This window comes from Pristis pectinata, chromosome 29 (genome assembly GCF_009764475.1).
Source record: "Pristis pectinata isolate sPriPec2 chromosome 29, sPriPec2.1.pri, whole genome shotgun sequence".
Taxonomy (NCBI): domain Eukaryota; kingdom Metazoa; phylum Chordata; class Chondrichthyes; order Rhinopristiformes; family Pristidae; genus Pristis; species Pristis pectinata.
Window position 1 is genome coordinate 17,938,808 of NC_067433.1, and position 22,494 is coordinate 17,961,301.

At 48.8% G+C, this 22,494-nt stretch overlaps 1 protein-coding gene across 6 annotated transcripts in view; it reads right to left on the reverse strand.

Annotated features, from left to right (window-relative positions):
- LOC127584389 (pleckstrin homology domain-containing family A member 2-like) overlaps window positions 1-22,494 on the reverse strand; it is a 100,277-nt gene that overhangs the window by 15,915 nt on the left and 61,868 nt on the right. For 5 of the 6 annotated variants that reach the window (XM_052041169.1, XM_052041170.1, XM_052041171.1 and 2 more), the window contains exons 6-8: window positions 19,485-19,625; window positions 1,824-1,970; window positions 256-324 (exon numbers count right to left, since the gene is read on the reverse strand). In XM_052041169.1, coding sequence (XP_051897129.1) covers window positions 256-324; window positions 1,824-1,970; window positions 19,485-19,625 — 357 coding nt within the window. The remainder of the gene's footprint in view (window positions 1-255; window positions 325-1,823; window positions 1,971-19,484; window positions 19,626-22,494) is intronic. The other variant, XM_052041174.1, reaches the window with a different exon arrangement.

Genomic DNA, 22,494 nt, shown 5'->3' on the forward strand with positions numbered 1-22,494 from the left:
CACCAAAGGGACTCACCAAAGGGAAATTCCAAGTGACCAGTCTTCCACCCAGCCGCCAGGGAAAATCAAGACTAATTTTTAAACGACGAGTGACTGTGTACAGCCATTTCACAGCCCTGCCTCTGGACCAGTGTGTCCACCAACTCCCCCTTTTTCTGATTCTTTCTGCCATCAGTCCAAGGGCCAACTCGCCTACGAGATCGCACTGCCAACAGTTAATCCCAAAACGCCAAACGGCTCGCAGTGAAAACTTACCATTTCACATTTGAAGTAACTGAAAGAATTTTCATCCAGTGTGAAGTACCGCCTCTTCCAACTTTTCCTCTGCAATATTAATGACAAACATGTCAGCTGTCCGCCAGGAGTGTGTGGAGACACAGTAGGAAACAAAGGATAACCTTAAACGTTGAAGGAGCATTGAACTGACACCCTAAGGAGACCTCCCTACTGTCACAGAGTGGTACAGCACAGAAACAGGCCCTTCGGCCCACCGAGTCCATGCTGACCTTTCTGCTCATCTATACTAATCCCATTTGCCCGCATTAGGACCACGTCCTTCTATGCCCTGCCTATTCAAATGTCTGTCTAAATGCCTCTTAAGCATAGAGATTGTATCTGACTCCGCCACCTCCTCTGGCAGCACGTTCCAGATATCAACCATTCTCTGTGGAAACAAAACATTTTCCCCTCAGATCCCCTTTAAAACTCCTTCCTCTCACCTTAAACCTCTGGCCACTTGTTTGTGACACCTATGCTATGAGGAAAAGATTCTGACTGTCGACCATATCTATGCCTCTCATAATCTTATAAACCTCCTTCAGGGTCACCCCTCAGCCTCCTTTGCTCCAGGTAAAACAGGCCCAGCCTGTCCGATCTCTCCCCGAAACTAATGACCTCCAATCCAGGCAACATCCTGGTGAATGAGGTATCCGGTGCAATGACGGGCCTGCTCCCGCTCCTCCTTGTGCCTGGGTCCTTGTGCACAGCAATCTGTCCGAGCAGGGTGTTGGACCAGCACAGCTGGGCCCAAGGTGTCGGGTGACTGGTGGACAGACCCGATGATGCACAGCACCAAAGCTCGGGAAGCCACAGAACCCTGGAAGACTTACACACAGGAGGCCATTCAGTCCATGGAGTCGAGGAAGGTCTCCTCACTTTAACCCCACCTACCCACACTGGATCCAAGGCCCAGCACGTGAAAATGTAGGGAGGATTTCTGCCTTTCAGGTCAGTGAGTTTCAGACCCCCACCGCCCTCTGGGTGATAAAATATTTCCTCGTCTCCTCTCTCATCCTTCTACCCATTACGTTCAATCTAGAACCTCTGGTTTTTGACAGACCTGAGGGAAACAAGTCCTCGCTGATGATTTAGGCTCCTAATGATGTTATATGCAGTAGTACACACCAGGGCACTATGCATGCCCAGGGAGCCAATGTTGTTGTAGCCAGGGGTCCATATCTCCATGCAGGAGGCCATTCAGCCCACTGAGTCCATGCTGGCTCCCAGGGTACTCCCCCAAGGCCCATTGCCACACAGTGATCTAGCCCCTGATGCTCCCACCACTCACTAAATCCGGGATCGTTTCCAGTGGCCAGTTAACCACTGGAAATGCACGTCTTTAGGATGTGGGAGGAAACTGGAGCACCCGCGATCACAGGGAGAACATGCAGACTCCGCACGGACAGGACCAGAGGCGAGGATCAAACCCGGGTCGCTGGAGCTGTGAAGCGGCAGCACCTGCTAGCAGCTCAGCCGAATCTGAAGGGCGCCGCGTTATGACGGTGTGGCAGCCCACGGCCAGCCCCAACTGCAGCAACACTCACCACGATGCCCTGCTTCACACAGAAGCCACTCTTCAACACCTGTGGCCCCGACGTCTGCTTGCTCCCGCTCGGAGCGTAGCTTGTGGAACGTTTCAGGACGCTGTGTGTGGTGGACTCCGCTGCCTCCTGGCCTTCTCCGCCATTCACCTTGGAGGCAAAGCAGAAAGACACTGAGCACAGAAACAAACCCAGCCCATGCCACCCCATGGTGGGGGATGTGGGTGGGGGTGGTGGGTGGCCACTCCGAGGGCAATTAACCGCAGTGTTGGCCAGGACACAACTCAGCGCCATCTCTCCTTCCAAACACCATCTGCTCCACGGACGGAGGTCACATTAACTGTGAACCATCTGCCCCAAAGCTCTACAGAAGATTAATTAAGGGTCTCGACCCGAAACATCGTCTGTCCATTTCCCTCCACAGATGCTGCCCGACCCGCTGAGTTCCTCCAGTCTCTCGTGTGTTGCTCCAGATTTCAGCATCTGCTGACTCTCGTGTCTCCACACCAAACCTGTTTTCTGCCTGAGAAAGCTGACCAATTTATCACCCGACTGGCCAGAATGCAACATGAGAAAACAGAGACCGAGAGACACAGGAGACTGCAAATGCTGGAATCTGGGAGGAACTCAGCGGGTCGAGCAGCATCTATGGGGGGAAAGGGATTGTCGACGTTTCGGGTCAAGACCTTTCATCGGGACTGGGACCTCCATTCCAAAACCCACTTTGCACTTAAGGAGTGGGAAGCGTTACTGACCTGGAGGTGAGGTAACACTTCACGATGTTTTGGCTTGCCGGTATCCAATAGAGGTCAGTGAAACTGGTAGCTGAGTTGCTAAGCGACTATTACTGTAGAAACGGTCCTGGAGAGGATGCAGCATGGTTGCATCTGGTGCATTTAGGAATTACGTTACTGACATTCAGGTCTGGGTGCCAACTCCTTCTCTCCTGCACCATCGCCGACACCAGAGATCTTTCTTTCATAGAATCATACAATCGTTGAGCACAGAAACGGGGCCTCATCCTTACCGACCCTGATGCCTGTTTACGTTAATCCCATTTTAGGCCCGTATCCCGCTACACCTTTCCTATCCTAGTACCTTTTATACATTGCAATTGTACATCCTCTGGCAGCTCGTTCCAGATAACCACTACCCTGTGATTGACAAACTTACCCTTCAGATCTTTAAGTTTCTGCCCTCTCACCCTCTAATTCCACACTTCCCTGCCCTGATGAAAAGACTCTGACCATATACCCTGTCCATGCCCCTCATGACTTTATAATCCTCTGTAAGGTCACCCCTCTCTTCTTATAACTCCAGTCATCCATTCCAGGCAAAATCCTGGTGAATCTCTTCTGCACTCTCTCTACTGCTATCACTGTCTTTCTGTAGTGTGGCGACCAGAACTGTACACGGCACACAGAGCAGTCTAACCAGTGTTTTGTACAGCTTCAACATGATGTCCCAACTCTTATACTCAATGCCTCGGCCTCCGAAGGCAAATGTACCAAACGCCTTCTTCACTAGCCTATCCACCTGCGTTGTCAGAAATGTCCGACTGGTCACATCACCTAAATTCAGCAGAAAAATGGTTCACATATTTCAGGGTAAACGTACATCACGAGTGTCACGGCAACCAATCACCACCCACGCAAAAGGACCATTTGCAGTGATCAATTCAACAGGCCCACACTCTCCCTCCTGCCTTTCCATTTCACCAACACCAGCATAAAACTGTTCCGATGCGCGAGTGAAGACCATGATCACACGCAGCCGTACAGCACAAAAACAGGCCCTTCAGCCCACCACATCCAGGCCACCACTAGCTACACTAATCTGCAAATGGTTTCTCAACTGCAGGAACTTCTGGCTGGTAGCTCCAGCACAGCGCACTGTTCGTCTGTTCTGAAATGGGTCCCAAACAGGCTGAACCTCTCGTCCCCACGCACCGACATCCACGGTGCAGCCAAGGTCAAAACCGGCGGAAATTTGGGCAGAGAATCAGAGGAGGTGGCGATGGAGCAGGGAGCTCGAGGCTCTGGATCAGAGCAGAGAATGGAACATTAGGGCAGCACGGTGGCAGAGCAGTTACCACTGCCGCTTCACAGCTCCAGCGACCCGAGGGTTCGATCCTGACCTCGGGCGCTGTCTGTGTGGAGTTTGCATGTTCTCCCTCTGACCACGTGGGCTTCCCCCGGGTGCCCCGGTTTCCTCCCACATCCCAAACACATGCGGGTTGGTGGGTGAATTGGCCGCTGTAAACTAGTGCTGGTTTTGTTCATGGCAAAAAGGACCAGAGGAGTTGATAGGTTTGTGCGAGAGAGAATAAGTTGCAGTGTTACAGGGAAGTCAGGAATGGAACCCTGGAAGCTGGCATTCACCTGATAGGCCAAGTGGCCGCCTTCTGCATTACAAGCCACTTCCAGTAGTTCGAAGCCTATTCAAAGATCTGGTGTATGGTGGGATTTCTGAGGTCTGGTGCGGAGTGTCAACAAAGGAGCATATAACAAATGTGGAGAAACAGAAGGTCACAGGGCTGGAGCTGGGAACAGCAAGAACCTAAAGGAATTTGAAAATGTTGCCTCTGGGAGGGCAGTTTCAAGACCCTCTGTAAGTCAGGGACCGCAGGGGTGGGGGGGAAGAGGGAGGGGGAAGAAGGGTGGGGAAGGTCGGAGCGCGGCTGCAGAGTTGCAGTGAGTTACGTAGAGTTGAAGGGTTTTGTTGAGCTTGGCCTTACGTGAGATTGAAGACAGAAGGCAGGCTCGTGCCCTACCAATTAACTTTGCAACCTTCCACCCAGTCCTCTAAGTTCCCAACAACTCCAGGTAAACACAGGGTTAACACTGCATCTTAGCCTGTCGTAGACAAAGCATCATCATCCCAGTAACACCACCATAAAATATTACTATTCTAAAGTCTCTTTTTACAAAAAAATGAGTCAAGACTTTTCACAATGGAGACACAAGAGACCGCAGATGCTGGAATCTGAAGCAACACACAAGATGCTGAGGGAACTCAACGGGTTGAGCAGCATTTTAGGTCGAAACCCCACATCAGGACTTTTCACAATAGCTGCAGAGAACCGATTTTTTGATGACGCTAGAAAGAATGTTCTACAGATGTTGCTCTGGAAGAGAGAAGGTGGTACTTGCCCTGGGTGACAAGGGCTCGAGGAAGCTTCTCATATGCCAAATGTTTGGATGATCAGCTCGCAAACAGAGTTGTTTCGTATCATCTTGGGCACTGTGCTTCAGAACAGACGTGAAAGGTATGGACAGCCCAGCAGTGAGGGAGTTTAATTACAGGAAGCAGCCCCTCTCCTTACTGTAGAGAAGGTGATTTGAGAAAAGCATGATGGGGTTAGATAAGCAATGGAGAAACTGCTTCCAGTGACAGCAGCAGTGGCGGCCAGATGCCATAGATGCAAGGCGATTGAAACAGAACCACAAGGCATCAGGAGGAAACACTTTATTTATGCAAAGTGGTTGTCATCTGGAATGAACTGCCCTAAAGAGGAAGTAGAAGCAACAGCAAACTTTCAAAAGATCAAAACACATGGTCTGAAGATTTAAGACCATGAGACTAATTAGGCTGCTCTTTCGAAGAGTCACCACAGGCACAATGGGTGTCCTTCAACACATGACTCTAATGACTTAATTTCTCCTCTTTGGGTTGGTCTAACCTTTGTGGATCTTCAGCATGGTTGCAATTCACTCTTTAACCAATTTCCTCAGGGCTGGTGCTCTGTAACTAACCACCAGCCCCACCAAGCTTCACACCCTAGCCAAACAAGAGCCTCAGTCGGGTTTTGTATGGCTGGGCCTTACACCCACCAGAAGAGGCTTCAGCTTCTGATGTCAACAGTCCTTAAGTATAAACATCAAGGTGGTGTAGGTACAACCACATCACAATACACTCTTGACCTCTGTCAGCAGCCTCACTGGGCAGGCACCCATGATGTGGCAATGGGCAGATGTGCGTTGCCAAGCTACACAAAGACCGACTGCTCGAGTCCCCAACTGTGTTCTTCATCCATTTTAGGATGTGGGAAGACCAGTACTGGCTGCCCTTGGGAAGGTGGGGCTACTGTAGTCCGTGTGACGATGGAGTTCCAGGACTTAGCAGGAAGGGTCGGCGATATACTTCCAAGTCAGGATGGTCTGGAGCTTGGAGGGGAACCTGCAGAGGGTGGTGTCCCCTTCTGCCTGAAGGGACTGCAGGTTTGCAAGGTGCTGTTGGAGTGGCCTTGCTGACAAACTATGGTGCCCTGTGCAGATGGTACACCCTGCAGCCTCAGAGTGCCTGTGGCAAAGGGAATGAGTAATTAAGATGGCAGAAGGGAAGCCAATCAAGTTTCGCCTGGAATGACGTTGGCACTGAGGTGTCAAGGCAGAGGTGTTAGGCTCAGGATCCCTGGTCAGTGAGGTAAAGGGTACCGACCAGACAAAGCTCCCACTTGCACTCAAGTGGGGAAGCGGGTGGATGTGGAGGTAAATACGGCATTCAATTCAACTCTCCCCAGCTCAATACCCCGCTAGTAACCTCGGCCAGAGACAAGAGGCAACAGAGACCAGCGTAAGCTCCAGAAACACCACCTCACCTTCTGCCAAATTACAGCCGTCAGGACCCTACACTGTTTCAGACAGACAGCCTTTCCAGTCTGGGTCAGAACTGGCCAGTACTGGTAAGATGTCAAGCACCTGTAACCCAGTCTCTCTGCTTCCACCCTCTCACCAGACATTTCCTTTGACCTCTCCACCCTTCCCCTTCTCTGCAATCCAAAACAAGCTCCACTTTTCCCCACCAAGAAATGGTCCTGGACCTGAAACGTGAACTGTTTCTCTCTCCACAGAGGCTGCCTGACCTGCTGAGTGTTTCCAGCATTTTAATTTCAGAATTCCAGGATCTGCAGTTCCTTCCTTTCGATCTATGTTTATCGTCTGACCCGTGGCCCACAGCAGATGTGAGCTTTAGAGGGGCAAGTTTATTAATTCCAGGTGAGAATGCGCAAGGGGTGTGTGAGTCAGAGTTCCTCTCGCTGAAGCCAGCGATTCACGAACACAGTGTCCTGCCAAGAAAAGATACCGAGCTCTTCCTTTAAAGAGAATGACGACAGCACAGCATCCTCAAGTGCAGTGAAGAAAGAAAGAAAAAAGCTGACACAACTTCTGTTCACCTTTGACTACAGTTCCCAGTGCTTAGAAAACTGAAGTGGTTTCACCCTGTGCAGATAGAATCGTGTTAAGCAAGTGCACAAGCCAAATAAGGCAAAGATTATTCACACGTTTAGTGAGAATATGATTGATTAAGCTCAAACTTTCCATTGCATCCTGTAGAACCGCCCCGAGTCAAACCATTTACCCCCTGTGAAAGAAGCTTAGACCTTGTACAGTGTTTGCAGAATGAGAAATAACTGCCACACTGTTTTGCAGAGTGAGGGGATTTTCTGAGCTTCGCGGGGTCTCGTTGAGCGCAGTTGGCCCCGTGCCAGCTGGGCTACCTCATGCTGACAAACCTCCCTGTGGGTGATGCACTACCTCTCAACTGGAGGGCAGGCACAGCCATAGACGTAGCTAGCACTGAACTGGTGTCCAGACCCAGTGACCCGACTGACTGACTGACTCTCTCAACGACAGTCCAGCTAAGCATTTGAATCGGTTACAAACCAAATGCTGGAAGATGGGATTAATATGGATGTGTGCTCACTGGTCAGCAGAGGGCCAAATTGGCTCTTTCCATGCTGCACAACTCTGTGATTAACAACCATGAACCAAGGTGCCCCTGGAAGCTGCTCCAACACATAAACAGCCCCGCTGGTTCCTGTGGGTGAGGGGACATGGACTGCCCCTGGAGGAGGGGCAAAGCAGATTGGGCCCATGGTCTCTCGAGAGCAGAAGATTGAGCAGAGATCTCATTGAAATGTACAGAAATTCTAACGGGACATGACACAGTAGTCGCAGGGAGGATGATTCCCCTGCCCGGGGGTAGCCAGAACCAGGGGTCACATCTGGGGTTGGCCATTCAGGACAGAGATCAGAAAAACTGTCTTGATACAGGAGGTGAATCTTTGGAATTCTCAATTCCAGAAGTTGTGGAAAGTTAGTTGCTTGGTATACAAGACCATCATGTATAGGAGCAGAATTAGACCATTCGGTCCATCGAGTCTGCTCCGCCATTCAATCATGGTTGATTTTTTTTTCTCTCGCAACCCCATTCTCCCTGTAACCCTTAATCTGTTAACCAATTGAATCAGTCTCTGCCTTAGACACACCCAATGACTTGGCCTCCACAGCCCTCGGTGGCAACGAATTCCACAGATTCACCACCCTCTGGCTGAAGAAATTCCTCCTCAACTCAGTTCCCTTTATTCTGAGGCTGTGCCCTCGGATCCTAGACTCTCCCACTATTGGAAACATCCTCTCCACATTCACTCTATCCAGGCCTTTCAGTATCCAGTAGGTTTCAATGAGATCCCTCCCTCATCCTTCTGAACTCCATCGAGTACAGGCGCAGAGACATCAAACGCTGCTCATACATTAACCCTTTCATTCCTGGGATCATTCTTGAGAACCTCCTCTGGACCCTCTCCAAGGCCAGCACATCTTTCCTTAGATACAGAGCTCAAAATTGCTCACATTTGTCACGCATATAAATTGCTCACGTTAAGGGACTAGAGGGATACGGGGTTAGTACAGGATAGTGGCACTGAGGTAAAAGATCAGTCATGATCTGATTGGATGGTAGTGTGGGTGTGAGGAGCCAATTGGCCTACTCCTGCTCCTATTTCTGATGCTGTTATAATTTATTGCTGGTTCCACGCTGGTTTTGACCCATTCTCAGCCACATATCGCACGCATTAGAATAGTGAATCGATGAATTGAAGTGGCACAGAAGGAAGCCATTCGGCCCATCGAGTCTGTGTTGACTACAAGGGCCCTGAGTGCATAATTGGAAAAACAAACAAAATGCTGGAGAAACTTAGCGGGTCAGGCAGCATCTGTGGAGGGAAATGGACAGTCGACATTTCGGGCTCAGGCCCTTCCCAAGACGTCGACTATTTGAAAGAGCATCCCTTCTCAGATGCTGCTTGACCCCCTGAATTCCTCCAGCAGATTGTTAGTTGCTCCAGATTCCAGCATCTGCAGTCTCGTGTCTCCATTCACGGAAGGACGGCAACCCTGTCCCTTCAATCTCCCAGCACAGTGGGAGCACTTAAAGCAGCGTTCCCATGGGACAGAATTCCATCAGGCATTGAATTCCTAGGATAAGGATAGTCATGGAACCTCTTCATGAGAAGGCTCAGCTCAGACTACCTTGGAAGAACGTTCCCTGCTGCGATCCAGATTGTGATTCTGACCTCATACGGAAGACCTTTACCTTCTGGATAAGGTCTGTTCCAGTGCCATTTCCAAACCGTGTGATCCCATTAGAAGGTTGAGTGAAGAGACATCAATCCCGTGTGGCCCTCTGACTCATGTCACTCAAACACATGGTCCATGTACTGGTAACATCACTCCCACAAGGGCTACACCACAGTTTCTGGATGCCTGCTTGAGTGTGCCATCATGTTTTGGATCAAAGTCCATTGTGCAAAAGCAATGCCCTGCCTGAAAGAATTTGAAGCCAAGTCCTTTCCTGGGGAACACCAGCTTGCAACTTTGTGGGAATTCCAATTGGAATCTTTCTTTCCCAGATTCCAAGGCACTAAACTCTACTCCTCCCAGTTGTTATTCAACCAAGTCTCTGCTGATTCAGGAATCTTCCCAGTTGATGCAGGCTGGCGTTACATTGAAATTGCTACAGAAAGTTTAGAGTTCCTGAGCTATTGACTTAGAGTACTTGGTGGGCATTCAAAGTTTGTGTGTTTGAAAAACCAAGTGGTAGTTCAAAGCAAAAATACTTTCACAAAATGTTTGGCTTTGAAAATCTATGTGTGTGTAATATTTCTAGACCTTTAGGAGACTGTTTGTAAATTCCCGTGACTTTTTCAGTCATTTAGCCCTGAACCACAATCCCACACTCAGTTTGCCAACTTTGCTCCGCCCAAACCTTGTTTAAGTCTAATAATTGTCGAGATTACCAGAGGGGGAACAAGGCAAATTATTTTTAGGTTTACCTGTTTTTACCTGCTGAGTTGAAAGATTCTGTGTCACAAGGTTGCCGCGCAGGTCGATAGGGTTGTTAAGAAGGTGTATGGTGTGTTGGCCTTCGTTAGTCGGGGGAGTGAGTTCAAGAGCCATGAGGTAATGTTGCAGCTCTATAAAATTCTGGTTAGACTACACTTGGAGTATAGTGTTCAGTTCTGGTCACCTCATTAAAGGAAGGATGTGGAAGCTTTAGAGAGGGTGCAGAGGAGATTTACCAGGATGCTGCCTGGATTGGAGAGCATGTCTTATGAGGAAAGGTTGTGTAAGTTAGGGCCTCTCTCTTTGGAGCGAAGGAGAATGGGAGGTGACTTGATAGAGGTGTACAAGATGATAAGAGGCATAGATCGAGTGGACAAAGACTGCATCCCAGGGCGACAATGGCTAACACGAGGGGGCATAATTTTTAGGTGATTGGAGGAAGATACGAGGGGGATGTCAGGGGTAAGTTTTTTTTATACACACAGAGAGTGGTGGGTGCGTGGAACGCACTGCCGGCAGAGGTTGTGGGGTCAGATACATTAGGGACATTTAAGAGACTCTTAGATAGCCACATGAATGATAGAGAAATGGGGAGCTATGTGGGAGGGAAGAGTTTAGATCTTAGAGCAGGATAAAATGTCAGCACAACATTGTGGGCTGAAGGGCCTGTACTATGCTGTAATGTTCTATGACCCAAAAACAGAAGTTGCAACTTTCAAAAGGGAATTACAGTAATATTAATAAAGGAAATATTTGCTGGACTGCAGAGGAAAACAGGGACTGGGCCCAATTGGATGGCAGTATCAGAAAGCTAGCACCAGCCCTAAGGGCCAAATAACCACTACAGTCTGATATTACCAAAATAACCAAGATCAGTGTCAGGAAAAGGGTGGCACAGTTGGCAAAAATTGCCAAGTTCTAGCCAAGTGCCACTTTAAGGCCAGATCCTGCAACTCGGATTCAATGTTCTGTTAATCACCCACTCCAGGCATTTGGGCAAGTTTACTCTTGTAATCACCATGTAAGTGAGGTGAAAGGTTAGGGAAGCCCATGAGCCAAGATATTTAGGGAAACAGTGAGGGCGACAGGGGAGGAGCTTCCCTTGAGCTGCGGGTGGGAAATGAATGGGTGCCAGATGCACATACAAGGGACTGAGGAGGAAGAGAAGGAATTGCAAGTTTAAGGGGAGGGACCAAGGAATGGGAGTGACTGGAGAACAGGCATGGACTCAATGGGCTGAACAACCTCCTTTCCTGCCATTTCATGCCATCAGGCAGGAGGTACAGGAGCCTGAAGACCCACGCCTCAAGGTTCAACAACACTTTCTGCCGTCGGGTTCTTGAACCCACCTGAAAAACCTTAACACTACCTCAGACTGTATATTTTTTCCTCTCTCATAAAATCTTTCACTAGTGTCACTATGTATACTTTACACTCATACGAGTTATATATATATCTTATGTTAATTTAACTTCATGTTAACTTGTGTTTGTTCCTCGTCTTGTAATGTACTGTGCTGCAAAAAGCTGATTTTCACAGCATTTATACCCTGTGTATGTACGCCTGTGACAACAATAAACTTGAACTTATGATTCAGATCAGAAAACTAATTCAGGTCCTTTGGAACTAACGGGAACAGGCAGAAGGAATCAGTCCCTCTCTCCATCCCGTTATCCCCAATAACTGAAGGAACAGTCAGCGGCCCCAAGAAGGTGTAGTTCCTGGGATGTGGTCTTCTCTTGGAACACCAGCATTCATTGCCTCCCCTGAAATGAGAGTGCAGGTGAGAGTCGATTGCATTGTTGGGTTCAGAGTTGCATGTAAATTAATTGGTCAAGGTACAATGAAGAACTGTTTTGCATGCCATCCATACAGATCATTTCACCACATCAGTACATCGAGGTAGTACAAGGGAACCAGGGAAGGAAGACCGTCGGCACAACATGGTGGGCCGAAGGGCCTGTTTTGTGCTGTATGGTTCTATGGTTTCATTTTGTTGAAGGCCAGTGGCTACTACCTTTGGATTTTTTAAGGCAGTGGTTGACATGTTCTTGCTTAGCAAAGGGGTGAGAGGTCACTGTGGGTGGGCAGGGATAAGAAGCTGAGGTCACATTCAGATCAGCTGTGCTCTCACCGACTCAACGGGCCGAGCAGCCTACTCCTGCTCCTAATTAGTATCATGTGAATTTCTACAACAATCCGGAAGTTTCACTGTCACTCATTCTGTTTTACTGCAAATTTTCTTTATTTAATGACTCGACTTTCAGTTCCCTTGCTATTGCAGTGAGATTCAAACCCATGGTCTCTGGGATCAGAGCTCCATCTGCCAGTAACCCAGCCACTGTAACCCACCTCCCAGTTTGATGCAGAATGCCCGAACCCAGAGTGTGTCGAGGTGCACAGAAAGGCTTCAAACTGATATTCTGGAGCCCAAACGGTTAACAAATCTATTTTAGAAAGCAAATGAGGAAAAGCAACAGTTATGGAGAGCCAAATGCAAATGCAGTTTCTAAATGTGCACTGTGGTTGATTGTGCTGATGAGATAACTAAACTAGAATTAACCAGCACTGCCCAGTCCTTAAATGGCTGGGCCCCACAACTTCCTGCATGGTGCCTTTCACTACACTAATGGCTGAACACAATCTGGCCACTGCTTTATCATGGGTAGTTCAAATCCACTGTATTGGTTTGAACAGCAGTGAGATGGCTGTGTCTTGTCCTCGAGATGGATCCCCCAGTGCCGTGAGGGTGTGGGGTACTCAGGGGAACATCGAACAATACAGCACAGAACAGGCCCTTTGGCTCACAATTTTGTGCCGATATAGCTAATCCCTCCTACCTACAGAATGCCCATCTCCCTCCATTTTCCTCTCGTTCATGTGCCCATCCAAGCCCCTCTCAAAAGCCCCCAATGAATTTCCCTCCACCACCCTATCAGGCAATGCATTCCAGGCATCCACCACTCTCTCAGTAAAAAAACGTACCCCTCACATCTGTTCTGAACCTACCCCCTCTCACCTTAAATGCATGCCCTCTGGTATTGGATCGCTCAATAAAGGGAAAAAGATATTTCTTGTCCACCCTATCTATGCCCCTCATAATCTTATACACTTCCAACAGATCATCCCTCAGCCTCTGCCGCTCCAGAGAAAATAGCCCAAGTTTGTCCAGCCTCTCCTGATAGCACATGCCCGCTAATCCAGGCAGCATCCTAGAAAACCTCCTCTATACCCTCTCTAAAGCCTCGACATCCTTCCTATAGTGAGGTGACCAGAATTGCACGCAATACTCTAAATGCGGCCTAACCAGAGTTCTATAGAGATGCATCATAACTTCTTGACTCCTGTACTCAGTACCCCGATTAATGAAAGCAAGCATTCCATAAGCCTTCTTAACCAGCCTGCCTACCCGTGCAGCTGCTTTCAGTGAGCCACGGACTTGCGCCCCAAGGTCTCTCTGCTCTTCAACACTGTTAAGGGTCTCGCCCTTAAGAGTGTACTGCTTAGTGACAAGGGAAGAGTTGGTGGTGAGGGCAACAAAGCTGTGGACCCACACACAAGATGCTGGAGGAACTCAGCAGGTCGACTGTCCATCTCCCTCCACAGATGCTGCCTGACCCCGAGTTCCTCCAGCATCTTATGTGTTGCTCCTGATTCCAGCATCTGCAGTCTCTTGTGGCTCCAATCACATGGCACACGTGAGGCCTTTATGTAGCCACTACTGGATTAGCAATCTAGGATTAAATAACAGGAGGCAGCTAGAGGAAATTAAACTTCATTAATTTGATCAATCTGGAATTAAAACAAAACCTAGTCTCAGTAATAGTGAGACTACTGGCCTGTTGTACAAGCTCCTGAAATTCATGAATGGCCTTCAGGAGAGGAAATCTGCTGGCCGCACCTAGTTTGGCCTGTATGTGACTCCAGACCCACAGAGGTGTGGGTGATTGTTGACTGCCCCCTTAAATGGCCCAGTAAGCACTCAGTTCGAGGGCAGCCCAAGCAGTGATCTTTCCAGTAGTGGCATATCCTGAGAATTAATATAACACCAGTGCTCGAAAGAAGCAAGAGGTCCCATTGAGGCTCACATCAGCCACCCACACGGGGTTCCCAACCCCACAGCCTGAGCGTGGAAGATTACAGATGTAAACGTGCTCAGAAAAACTCAATGTGCTGATATGGGGGAGGGGAGAGGGGTGGCACACTGGTGCAGCGGGTAGTGCCACTGCCTCTCAGCCCTGGCGTTCTGGGTTCAATCCTGACCTCAGGTGCTGTCTGTGTGGAGTTTGCATGTTCTCCCTGTGACTGCATGGATTTCCCCCAGGTGCTCCAGTTTCCTCCCACATCCCAGACAAGTGCAGGTCATTAAGTTAATTGGCCACTGTAAATTGCCCCCAGTACGTAGGTGGATTTCAGGTGAATGGGGGGGGGGGGGGGACTTAATTGGAAAGATGAGAGAGAATAGGGTTACAGGGAAATAAGTTGGGGAATGGAAGTGATGGGTTTGGGTCTGAGGGCCAACATAGACTCAATAGATCAAATGGCCTCCTCCTATGTTGTAAGAAGATCTGAAATGTGTAAACGACCAGTGGCGGTCAAATTAAAGGTCCATGTTCTGGGCAAAATCCTTGCAACAGTCGAGCTCCCGGGCACTGCAGCGACCCGCAGCCCGTTAACAACCACTGGCCACTCCCTCACTGTAGTTTCCTGCTCTGTCTGTCCTTGCTCACTGCACTGAGACATCATTGTCCATCCGGACCAGGGTCTCCACACCCAGACTCCCGTGACCACTTACACAATCCGTCGAACACATGGCCAAGATCTGAGGCTCAACTCACCCAAGCCGCCTGCATTTCCTTCCCTCAATGTACCTCCCCTGACACCCCCAAGCTTTCACGTTGCAACCTTGGGGGAGGTCTCCTCGCCGCTCTCTTTACAGCCCAAGCCCCAACTTTCCCTGGCTCTGCGTGGAAATTCCTGTTGTGGTCATCCTCTCCCCTACTCTCACCTCCTTCAGTCTCAAGACACCCTCTCCACTCGCACTGGGGTTTTCCTTGACTTAGTACCCTGGGACGAGAACTTTAAACAGAGAATGGGGTTGGTGGATAGAGAGTTTTCACTTCTTCCTGAAACCCCTCCCACTTTTGTACCATCCACGTATGAGGAGTGTTCGTGTTCAACCCCAGATCCAAGTGCTCTATAGCGAGCCAAGGCCCCACTGCTGAGGCCTGACCCGTCGCTGTCAAACAACCCTCTGCAGAACAACAAAAACTTCATTTCTATAGCACCCTATACAACCCCAGGACATTCCAGTAAATCCAGTAGTCAATGTGCACACAGCAAGCTCCCACAATCGGAAACCTCACGACAGACCATGTGCTTCAGAAATCTTGATTATAAAATCAGAGTTATCCAGCACAGAAAAAGGCCCTTCAGCCCAACTTGTGAATGCCAACCAAGGTGCCTTGCTGAGCTAGTCCCATTTGCCTGTGTTTGGCCCATATCCCTCTAAGCCTTTCCCATCCATGCACCCGCTCAAATGTCTTTTAAACGTTGCCTCTACCACTTCCTCTGGCAGCTCATTCCATACACCCACCACCCTCTGTGTGAAAAAACTTGCCCCTCAGGTCCCCTTTAAATCTTTCTCCTCTCACCTTAAACCTCTGCCCTCTAGTTTTAGACTCCCCTACCCTGGGGAAAAGACTGTGACCATCTATCTTATCTGTACCTTATATAAGGACAAGTTTTAGCCAGGGCATCAGGAGAGACTCCCCAGGGTGCCTATCTGGACAATCTCTAGTTGCTAGTCTAGTAACTCCTTCATTACCCTCCCACGTGAGGAGAAGCAACTTCTCCTTTCCAACTCCAAATTCTCCACCCCAAGATCTGTGGCAGCTGAGTCATTGAATATATTCGAGTCTGAGATAGATACGTCAGGCAGGCACGGTAGTGTAGCGGTTAGTGTAATGCTTTACAGCACCAGCGACCGGGATTCAATTCCCACTGTCTGTAAGGAATTTGTCCGTTCTCCCCGTGACCGCGTGGGTTTCCTCCGGGTGCTCCGGTTTCCTCCCATGTTCCAAAAGACGTATGGGTTAGGAAGTTGTGGGCATGCTATGTTGGCGCCGGAAGCGTGGCGACACTTGCGGGCTGCCCCCAGAACACTATGCAAAAAGATGTATTTCACTGTGTGTTTTGATGTACTTGTGACTAATAAAGAAATTTTATCTTACTTCAGCTCCGGAGAAGTCAAGGGTTAAGGATTCGGGATGAAGGGAATTGGGCAGGTCAGTGTTGAGGACAATATCAGATGCCATTGGGTGTTGGAGCAGTTACACAGGGCTAGACAACACTGATTTCCTACCTTCATGTGCTTATAGGCACTTAAAATGTGTTAATAAGATGAACTGTTTGCTGAGATTGTTTTACAAACTAGTGTTAACTGTCCCGCTTCATGTGGGATAAGAACCTTACAGTTGGCTCTCACATGACATGCACACAGTCATCTTTTCTTGCTGTATGCTCTCCTACTGCGTCATATTACAAAAATAACCATCTATCACTTTCGGTCAATGCTCTAAAGTATAACCGTCTCACCTTCCGCCTCTCTGTATACAGTTCTAATGTCTGCTTCCTGTCACGTGAAGCCCAGTGTACTGAGAAGTCTGGTTTAAAATTGCCTGATCCAAACTGTTTGCAAACATGGTGTTGTATCTGACCCCATCACTAAGGCCTCTGTTACCTCATCCACCTGCTGCTGAAACCTTCATCCACGCCTTCGTTATCTCTGGAATTTTCTCCAATGAGCTACTTGTCTAGTTCAAGATTATCGTCATGGGCATACATACCCAGGGTACAAATGCCATGAAAATTAGGGGATTTTTCAGCAGCAGCACAGTACATTACACACATGACAAACTTAAATTAGCAAATTATACATAACTTACAGGACAAAATAAACATAATACCCTGTAAACCTGAGGTTATCCAAAATTCCACTGCCTGTGTCCTGACACACACAATAACCCATCACTCTGATGCTTGCTGAAGTCTCCTGGTTGAGCAGTAAAGTTATGGCTACGATCCTGTTCTCCCCTTTCTCCGTAAACACCTTGTTGTGACCTTGCACCTTATTGTCTACCTGCACTGCACCTCCTCTGTAGCTGTGACACTTTGTACTGTTATTGTTTTTACCTGTACTACCTCAATGCACTCTGCACTAACTCAATGTAACTGCACTGTGTAATGAATTGACCTGTACGATCGGTGTGCAAGACAAGTTTTTCACTGTACCTCGGTACGAGTGACAATAATAAACCAATACCAATCACCCGGTATCCTTAATTTCAGTTCTTTTCCCTGAACTTACTGGCTCCACCACTGATGGTGTGTCTTCTGTTGTGAAAGCCTTCAAGCTTCTTCCCCTCTACCTCTTTCTTCCTTTCAGATGACCAAACCTTTGGATTGAAAACTCTCCTGGGAACCTCCTGGATATGTTAAAGATGCCATATAATATTGTCACTGAAGCCTCCTGTTAAGCATTGATCAAACGGACTCCCAATGAATGACATTCTAACCCAATCCCAGTCAAAGTGGATTGGATTGCAAAGTGAGTTGCACGAGCCCTTATTATACTTTAAAATGGAATTTACCATGTCAAGGAAAAGGGTTTTGACTTCGAAGGACCTTCCCTTTAATCATCTAGCGGCTAAATGGCCAACATGCAAGGTTAGTAAGGATACTGGTTCTCTATTTTCAGACACAAAACTTGGAAGAATTTCATGTGAATGTGCCCAAAGGCATTTGAGTAAAATTTGCATATACTTTTAGGTACAGGGCTAGGGCATACATTTCACACTTGCTTATCACTGTATGCAAATCTACAGGATTAGCAATCTGGTTCAATGAGTTGCGAGAAAGGCATGCATGCATTTCTAGTGCTGCTGGTCTGAAGAACTTTTGTGCTGCAAACCCCGGGCCTGTCACAGGACTGAGGCGGCCCCTAGGTGCAAGTCAAAGGCCAAATCGACTCCAAGTTTACTCTGGGACAGAGGGACCTATCCAGCTCCTGGGCTGTTGGGACAACACAGGAGCCAGAGTGGACAAGCAACACCCACTTTCTAGCTGTATCCGGCTCAAGCACAGCTTCCTATTCTGCTGTTATTAGACTCTTAAACTGACCTCTCATATGCTAAAGATGAACTCCTGCTCTCCGATCTACCTCCTCATGACCCTCGTCTACCTGTAGCTGTACTTCTTTCTCTTTAAATGTACAGTATATTCTGCATTGCTATTTTTTTACCCCCTTTTGTACTACTGACATAAGGAGTGATCTGTCTGGATGGCAAGCAAACAAAGGCTCTTCACTGCATCTCGGTACATGCGACAATAATAAACCAATTACAGTTACCTCACATTGGACTAATTCTCACCACAGCTTCAAGCAACACTTTCTCTGTAACCTCAGAGTCCCACACGACACTCAAAGCCATCCAGTCTCTGAATCCTTGCGCACACCCCCGTCCCTTTGGCCCAACCTTTGTAGATTCTACTTTGAGTAATTCCCTTCATAACCTCCCTCCACTCCAACCCTCCACCTCCCTCCTCAGCGCTCAGCTGTGCCTAATCGATGGAATACCCACCTCCGAGTCAGAATGGTTGGGGTCATGCCCCGTTACAAAGATTCGAGCACAAATACTAGGCCAGCGCTTTACACGGTACTGAGGGGGTGCTACGCTCCCTGTCCAGGCAGATGTAAAGGATCGTTATATTTATTCATTTATGGGACATGGGCAATGCTAAGCAACGCCAGCATTTACTGCCCATTCCTAGCTGGCCGTGAACCGAGAGTCAGATAAGAGTAAACCACGATGGTACGCCTGGAGTCACACACAGACCGGACTGGATATAGGTGGAAGATTTCTGCCTCTGAAGGAATTAAGTGAACCAGATAGGGTTTTAACAACAATCTGATTCTGGTTTCTGGCTTTTTCTTTCATTCCAGATCCATCTAAATACTTGTATTTCTGTGGCGGGATTAGAACTCGCGTCTCCGGATCAGTGATCCAAAGCTCTGGGTTCTTGTCCCTCTCGGAGCTCTCCTGGTCTTACTCATCCGTTAATCAATGTTGTTGCTTGTGGGAGCTTGCCGTGCAAAGTCAGCCGCAACTCTTCCTACTTCAACAACAGTGACACTGTCGGTTCACAATCTCTATGGAGAAGGGGTGACAGAGAAGAACATTTTCTTTCTCTTTTAAGCTCATCCCTTTGCCAAAAACTTTGGATGTCACTTCTATGCTCTCCTTTTCTCCTCTCCTCCCATTTTCCTCCCTCTCTGAAGCCACCATGGCGTCACCTCCGCCCTGTTAAAGGGACAACGTAAATTTAATTTGTTGGTGAAAAAATAGTTTTCTAATCCATAAAAAAGTCTCCAGGGCAAGAATGCATTTAAAAGTGAGGTGGGGGGGGGAGGTGGAGGGGAAATGGGGGCTGGTGGTAAGAGGCAAGGAGGGCTTCTGGGGGAGAGAGTTTCTCTCACCTGGGTGATGGGTGTTTGCACTACAACCCCACCAATGATTTCAGTCTTGTAGGGGATCTGTTTCCGCCCAGTCTGGGCTTCCGCTGGAGGTTTATTAATTTCGGCGCTCGGCTGAGGGTCATTGATTTTGCCCTTTGGCACCTGCCAACATAAGAGAGGAAACTTATCAAGACACACCTTCACCCACCCCCTTCACCGCTAGAGGGCAAAGGTCACCCGCAGCCTGGCATTTCATCAGCCAGGGTGTCGGGCGTGCTCAGAGAGGTCAGATGTGGGGTGTCGGGAGGCTGATCTCCATTTCCAGCTTCATGACATCAGCCAACTCTGGCTCAGTTCTTGAAGCCCTCAGTCATTTCTTCAGCCGAAGGTCTCCTGCGTCTTATGAACGCCAGCACCCTCAAAGCTCTGCTGCCCAGGTCCTAACCCACACCAAGTTGTTACCCCTGCCGCTCCAGCTGACCTACATCAGCTTCCAATTTTTAAAACCCCTCCACAGTCTTACACCTCCCTATCCCCAAAGCCCCCTCCAGTCCTGTAACCACACTACACCACACCCAAAGTCCCCCCAACACAAGATCCCTGCATTCCTCCAATTCTGGACTCGTTTCCTGAATTTCCATGCTCCACTCTTGAGAGCTTAGCCAATAACTGCTAAAACTATCCCACCTCTCTCCCCACCTTAAAGACGTTCCATTAAACCAAACCTCAAGAAGAGCATTTGGTCATCTCCCTGATAGCGCGTGGCATCAGCCTTTCAATCTGATATCACAGCATGTCTCAAGACATTTTGCAGTTATGTTCGGTGTTGTGTAACCTGCTGTCTCACATGGGAGAATGTCCTGTTCACCACTCCACAAATCACCCAGCCACGGTTATTTACTGATTTGCCCACTCCTGATAAGTCCTTTGATCTAATTACTGTGAAGTTAATGCACACCAGAATGTACCAATGCTTTCTGTGAAGGGAACAGAGAGATTGATAACTGGGGTGAGGTGGGGGTTGAGACATTTTTTTCTTTTCAAACATGCACCAAGCACAGTTCAGAGCAAAGGCCATGTATGACAGCAGGAAACCGTAGGGTGTAAGAATATGAAGCCATTTCCTGAACATGAAATAGCTCGCTAATGCTGCCCAGGCTGACCTGAGCTAAAGAGACCACAGAGTTTGGCTGCACACAAGGGGCAGCAGCTCAGGGTACAATGATTCTCTGAGTTGCCGCTATAATGTAGCTATACAGCAGCTAGTGCATATGCACAGCAAGCTCCCAAAAAAAATGACGTGATACTGACCGGATCGTCAGCTTTTTGGTAAACATTAACGAGGGGTAAGTGCTGGGAAGGACCCTGGAGAGAACTTGCCTTTGGAACCGTTCCTTGGGACCTTTTATATCTACCCAGGGCTGCAGTCAAGGCCTTGGGTTAATGGTTAGTCCGAAGGCCAGCCCCTCTGACAATGCAAATCTCTCTCAGTACTGCACCAGTGCGTCAGCCTGGACTTGAGGGCTTGTTACACCTATGGTTTATTGGTTTTACTTGGGGGGTGCTTGAGTCTGCCTCCTTACTACCCCACCCCTCCCACCTCCCCATTTCGTCACCGAAACAGGAACCCACGCGCCCCCCCCACCCCAGTTCCCTCTCAGTCCTGCCAAACCTCACCACCCGTCAGTGCCGCAGAGATCTGCAACTCCTCCCCTCCCACCCAGTATCATGGAAACAAAGGATTAGCCCCACGCGCCGCTGCCCCCCGTCCCACTCCTCTCACCCCACACCCCAGCCCGAAACTGGCAGATCCGAGGCTTACAACTAACTCCAAAACCATAAATGAACATTTGATACAGAAGGATGAGAAACTGTCCGTGTAACCGCCAAATCCTTAATTTACTTACACTTATTATTTTTGCATTAGTTAGCAATGCATTTTTAAATACAAACAGAAAATGCTGCAAGTACTCAGCAGGTTAGGCAGCATCTGCGGAGAAGGAACATTTCAGGCTGATGACCTATCAGAATTTTTAAGGCAGTTTGATTGTTTAAAGCTGACTGCTGTATCCCAGACTCTGGGTCACCAACACCTGGATACCATTCCCAGAATGGGCAGGCTTCTCATCAGGAAAGGTTGGTCAGACTACACTTGTATCCACTGGTATTTAGAAGAGGGAGAGGGGGCCTGATTGAAACACTGCTGAGGGGTCTCTGCTTCCCTCTTCAGGTGGATGTGGAGAGAATGCTCCCTTTTGTTGGAGAACCTCAAATGAGGGGTCTTGGTTAACTAATTCAAGACAGAATTGAGGCAAATTTTTGCTGAGGGCGGAAAGTCTGAATGTTTTGAAGGTGGAGGTGCATCGATTTTTGATAAGAGGGTGAAAGGTCACTGTCAGTGCAAAATAACACAGCTGAGATTACAATCAGATCGGCTATGACCTTACTAAATGGCACGGCAGGTTTGAGAGGCTGAATGACTTATTCTTGCTCTGACTGAGCTCATACGTGAGTAGAGAAGGCTGCCAGGAACCACTCTGCTTTCCTTAATTCTTGCTGCTCTTGCAGCGTCCGTGTGTTACGTCAGGGGCTGCATCACAGGCTCGTCCCTTGATACAGATGTTCTGGAACAGCTGCCGGCCGTGGTCTGAGGTGGGGGGGGGGGGGGGTGGTGGGGTGAGATGGTCTCCCAGTGGCGTGTCTACACTGTCTCCCCTCCACCCCCGTTCCAGCTGTCCTAACATGACGTCCTGACTCGTGGTGAAAAGCAGCCACACCTGAAAAGCAAACCTCTGGACTCCCCCCCACCCGCCCACTCTGTGCCATCCCAACTCGTCTCCCGCCCCCACTCACCCACTCCCGCCTCCCTATTCTCCCCTGATCCCACACTTCCCCTGCCTTCCCCGCTCTCCCTTTCTCTCCACACCTCCCCCCAATTTTCCCCTCTCCCCCACTCTCCCTTGCCCCTTCCCCCCACCGGCCTGTTGCTGGTTCCTATTCTGAAGCAGCTCATTTGAGCGTTGGTGAGATT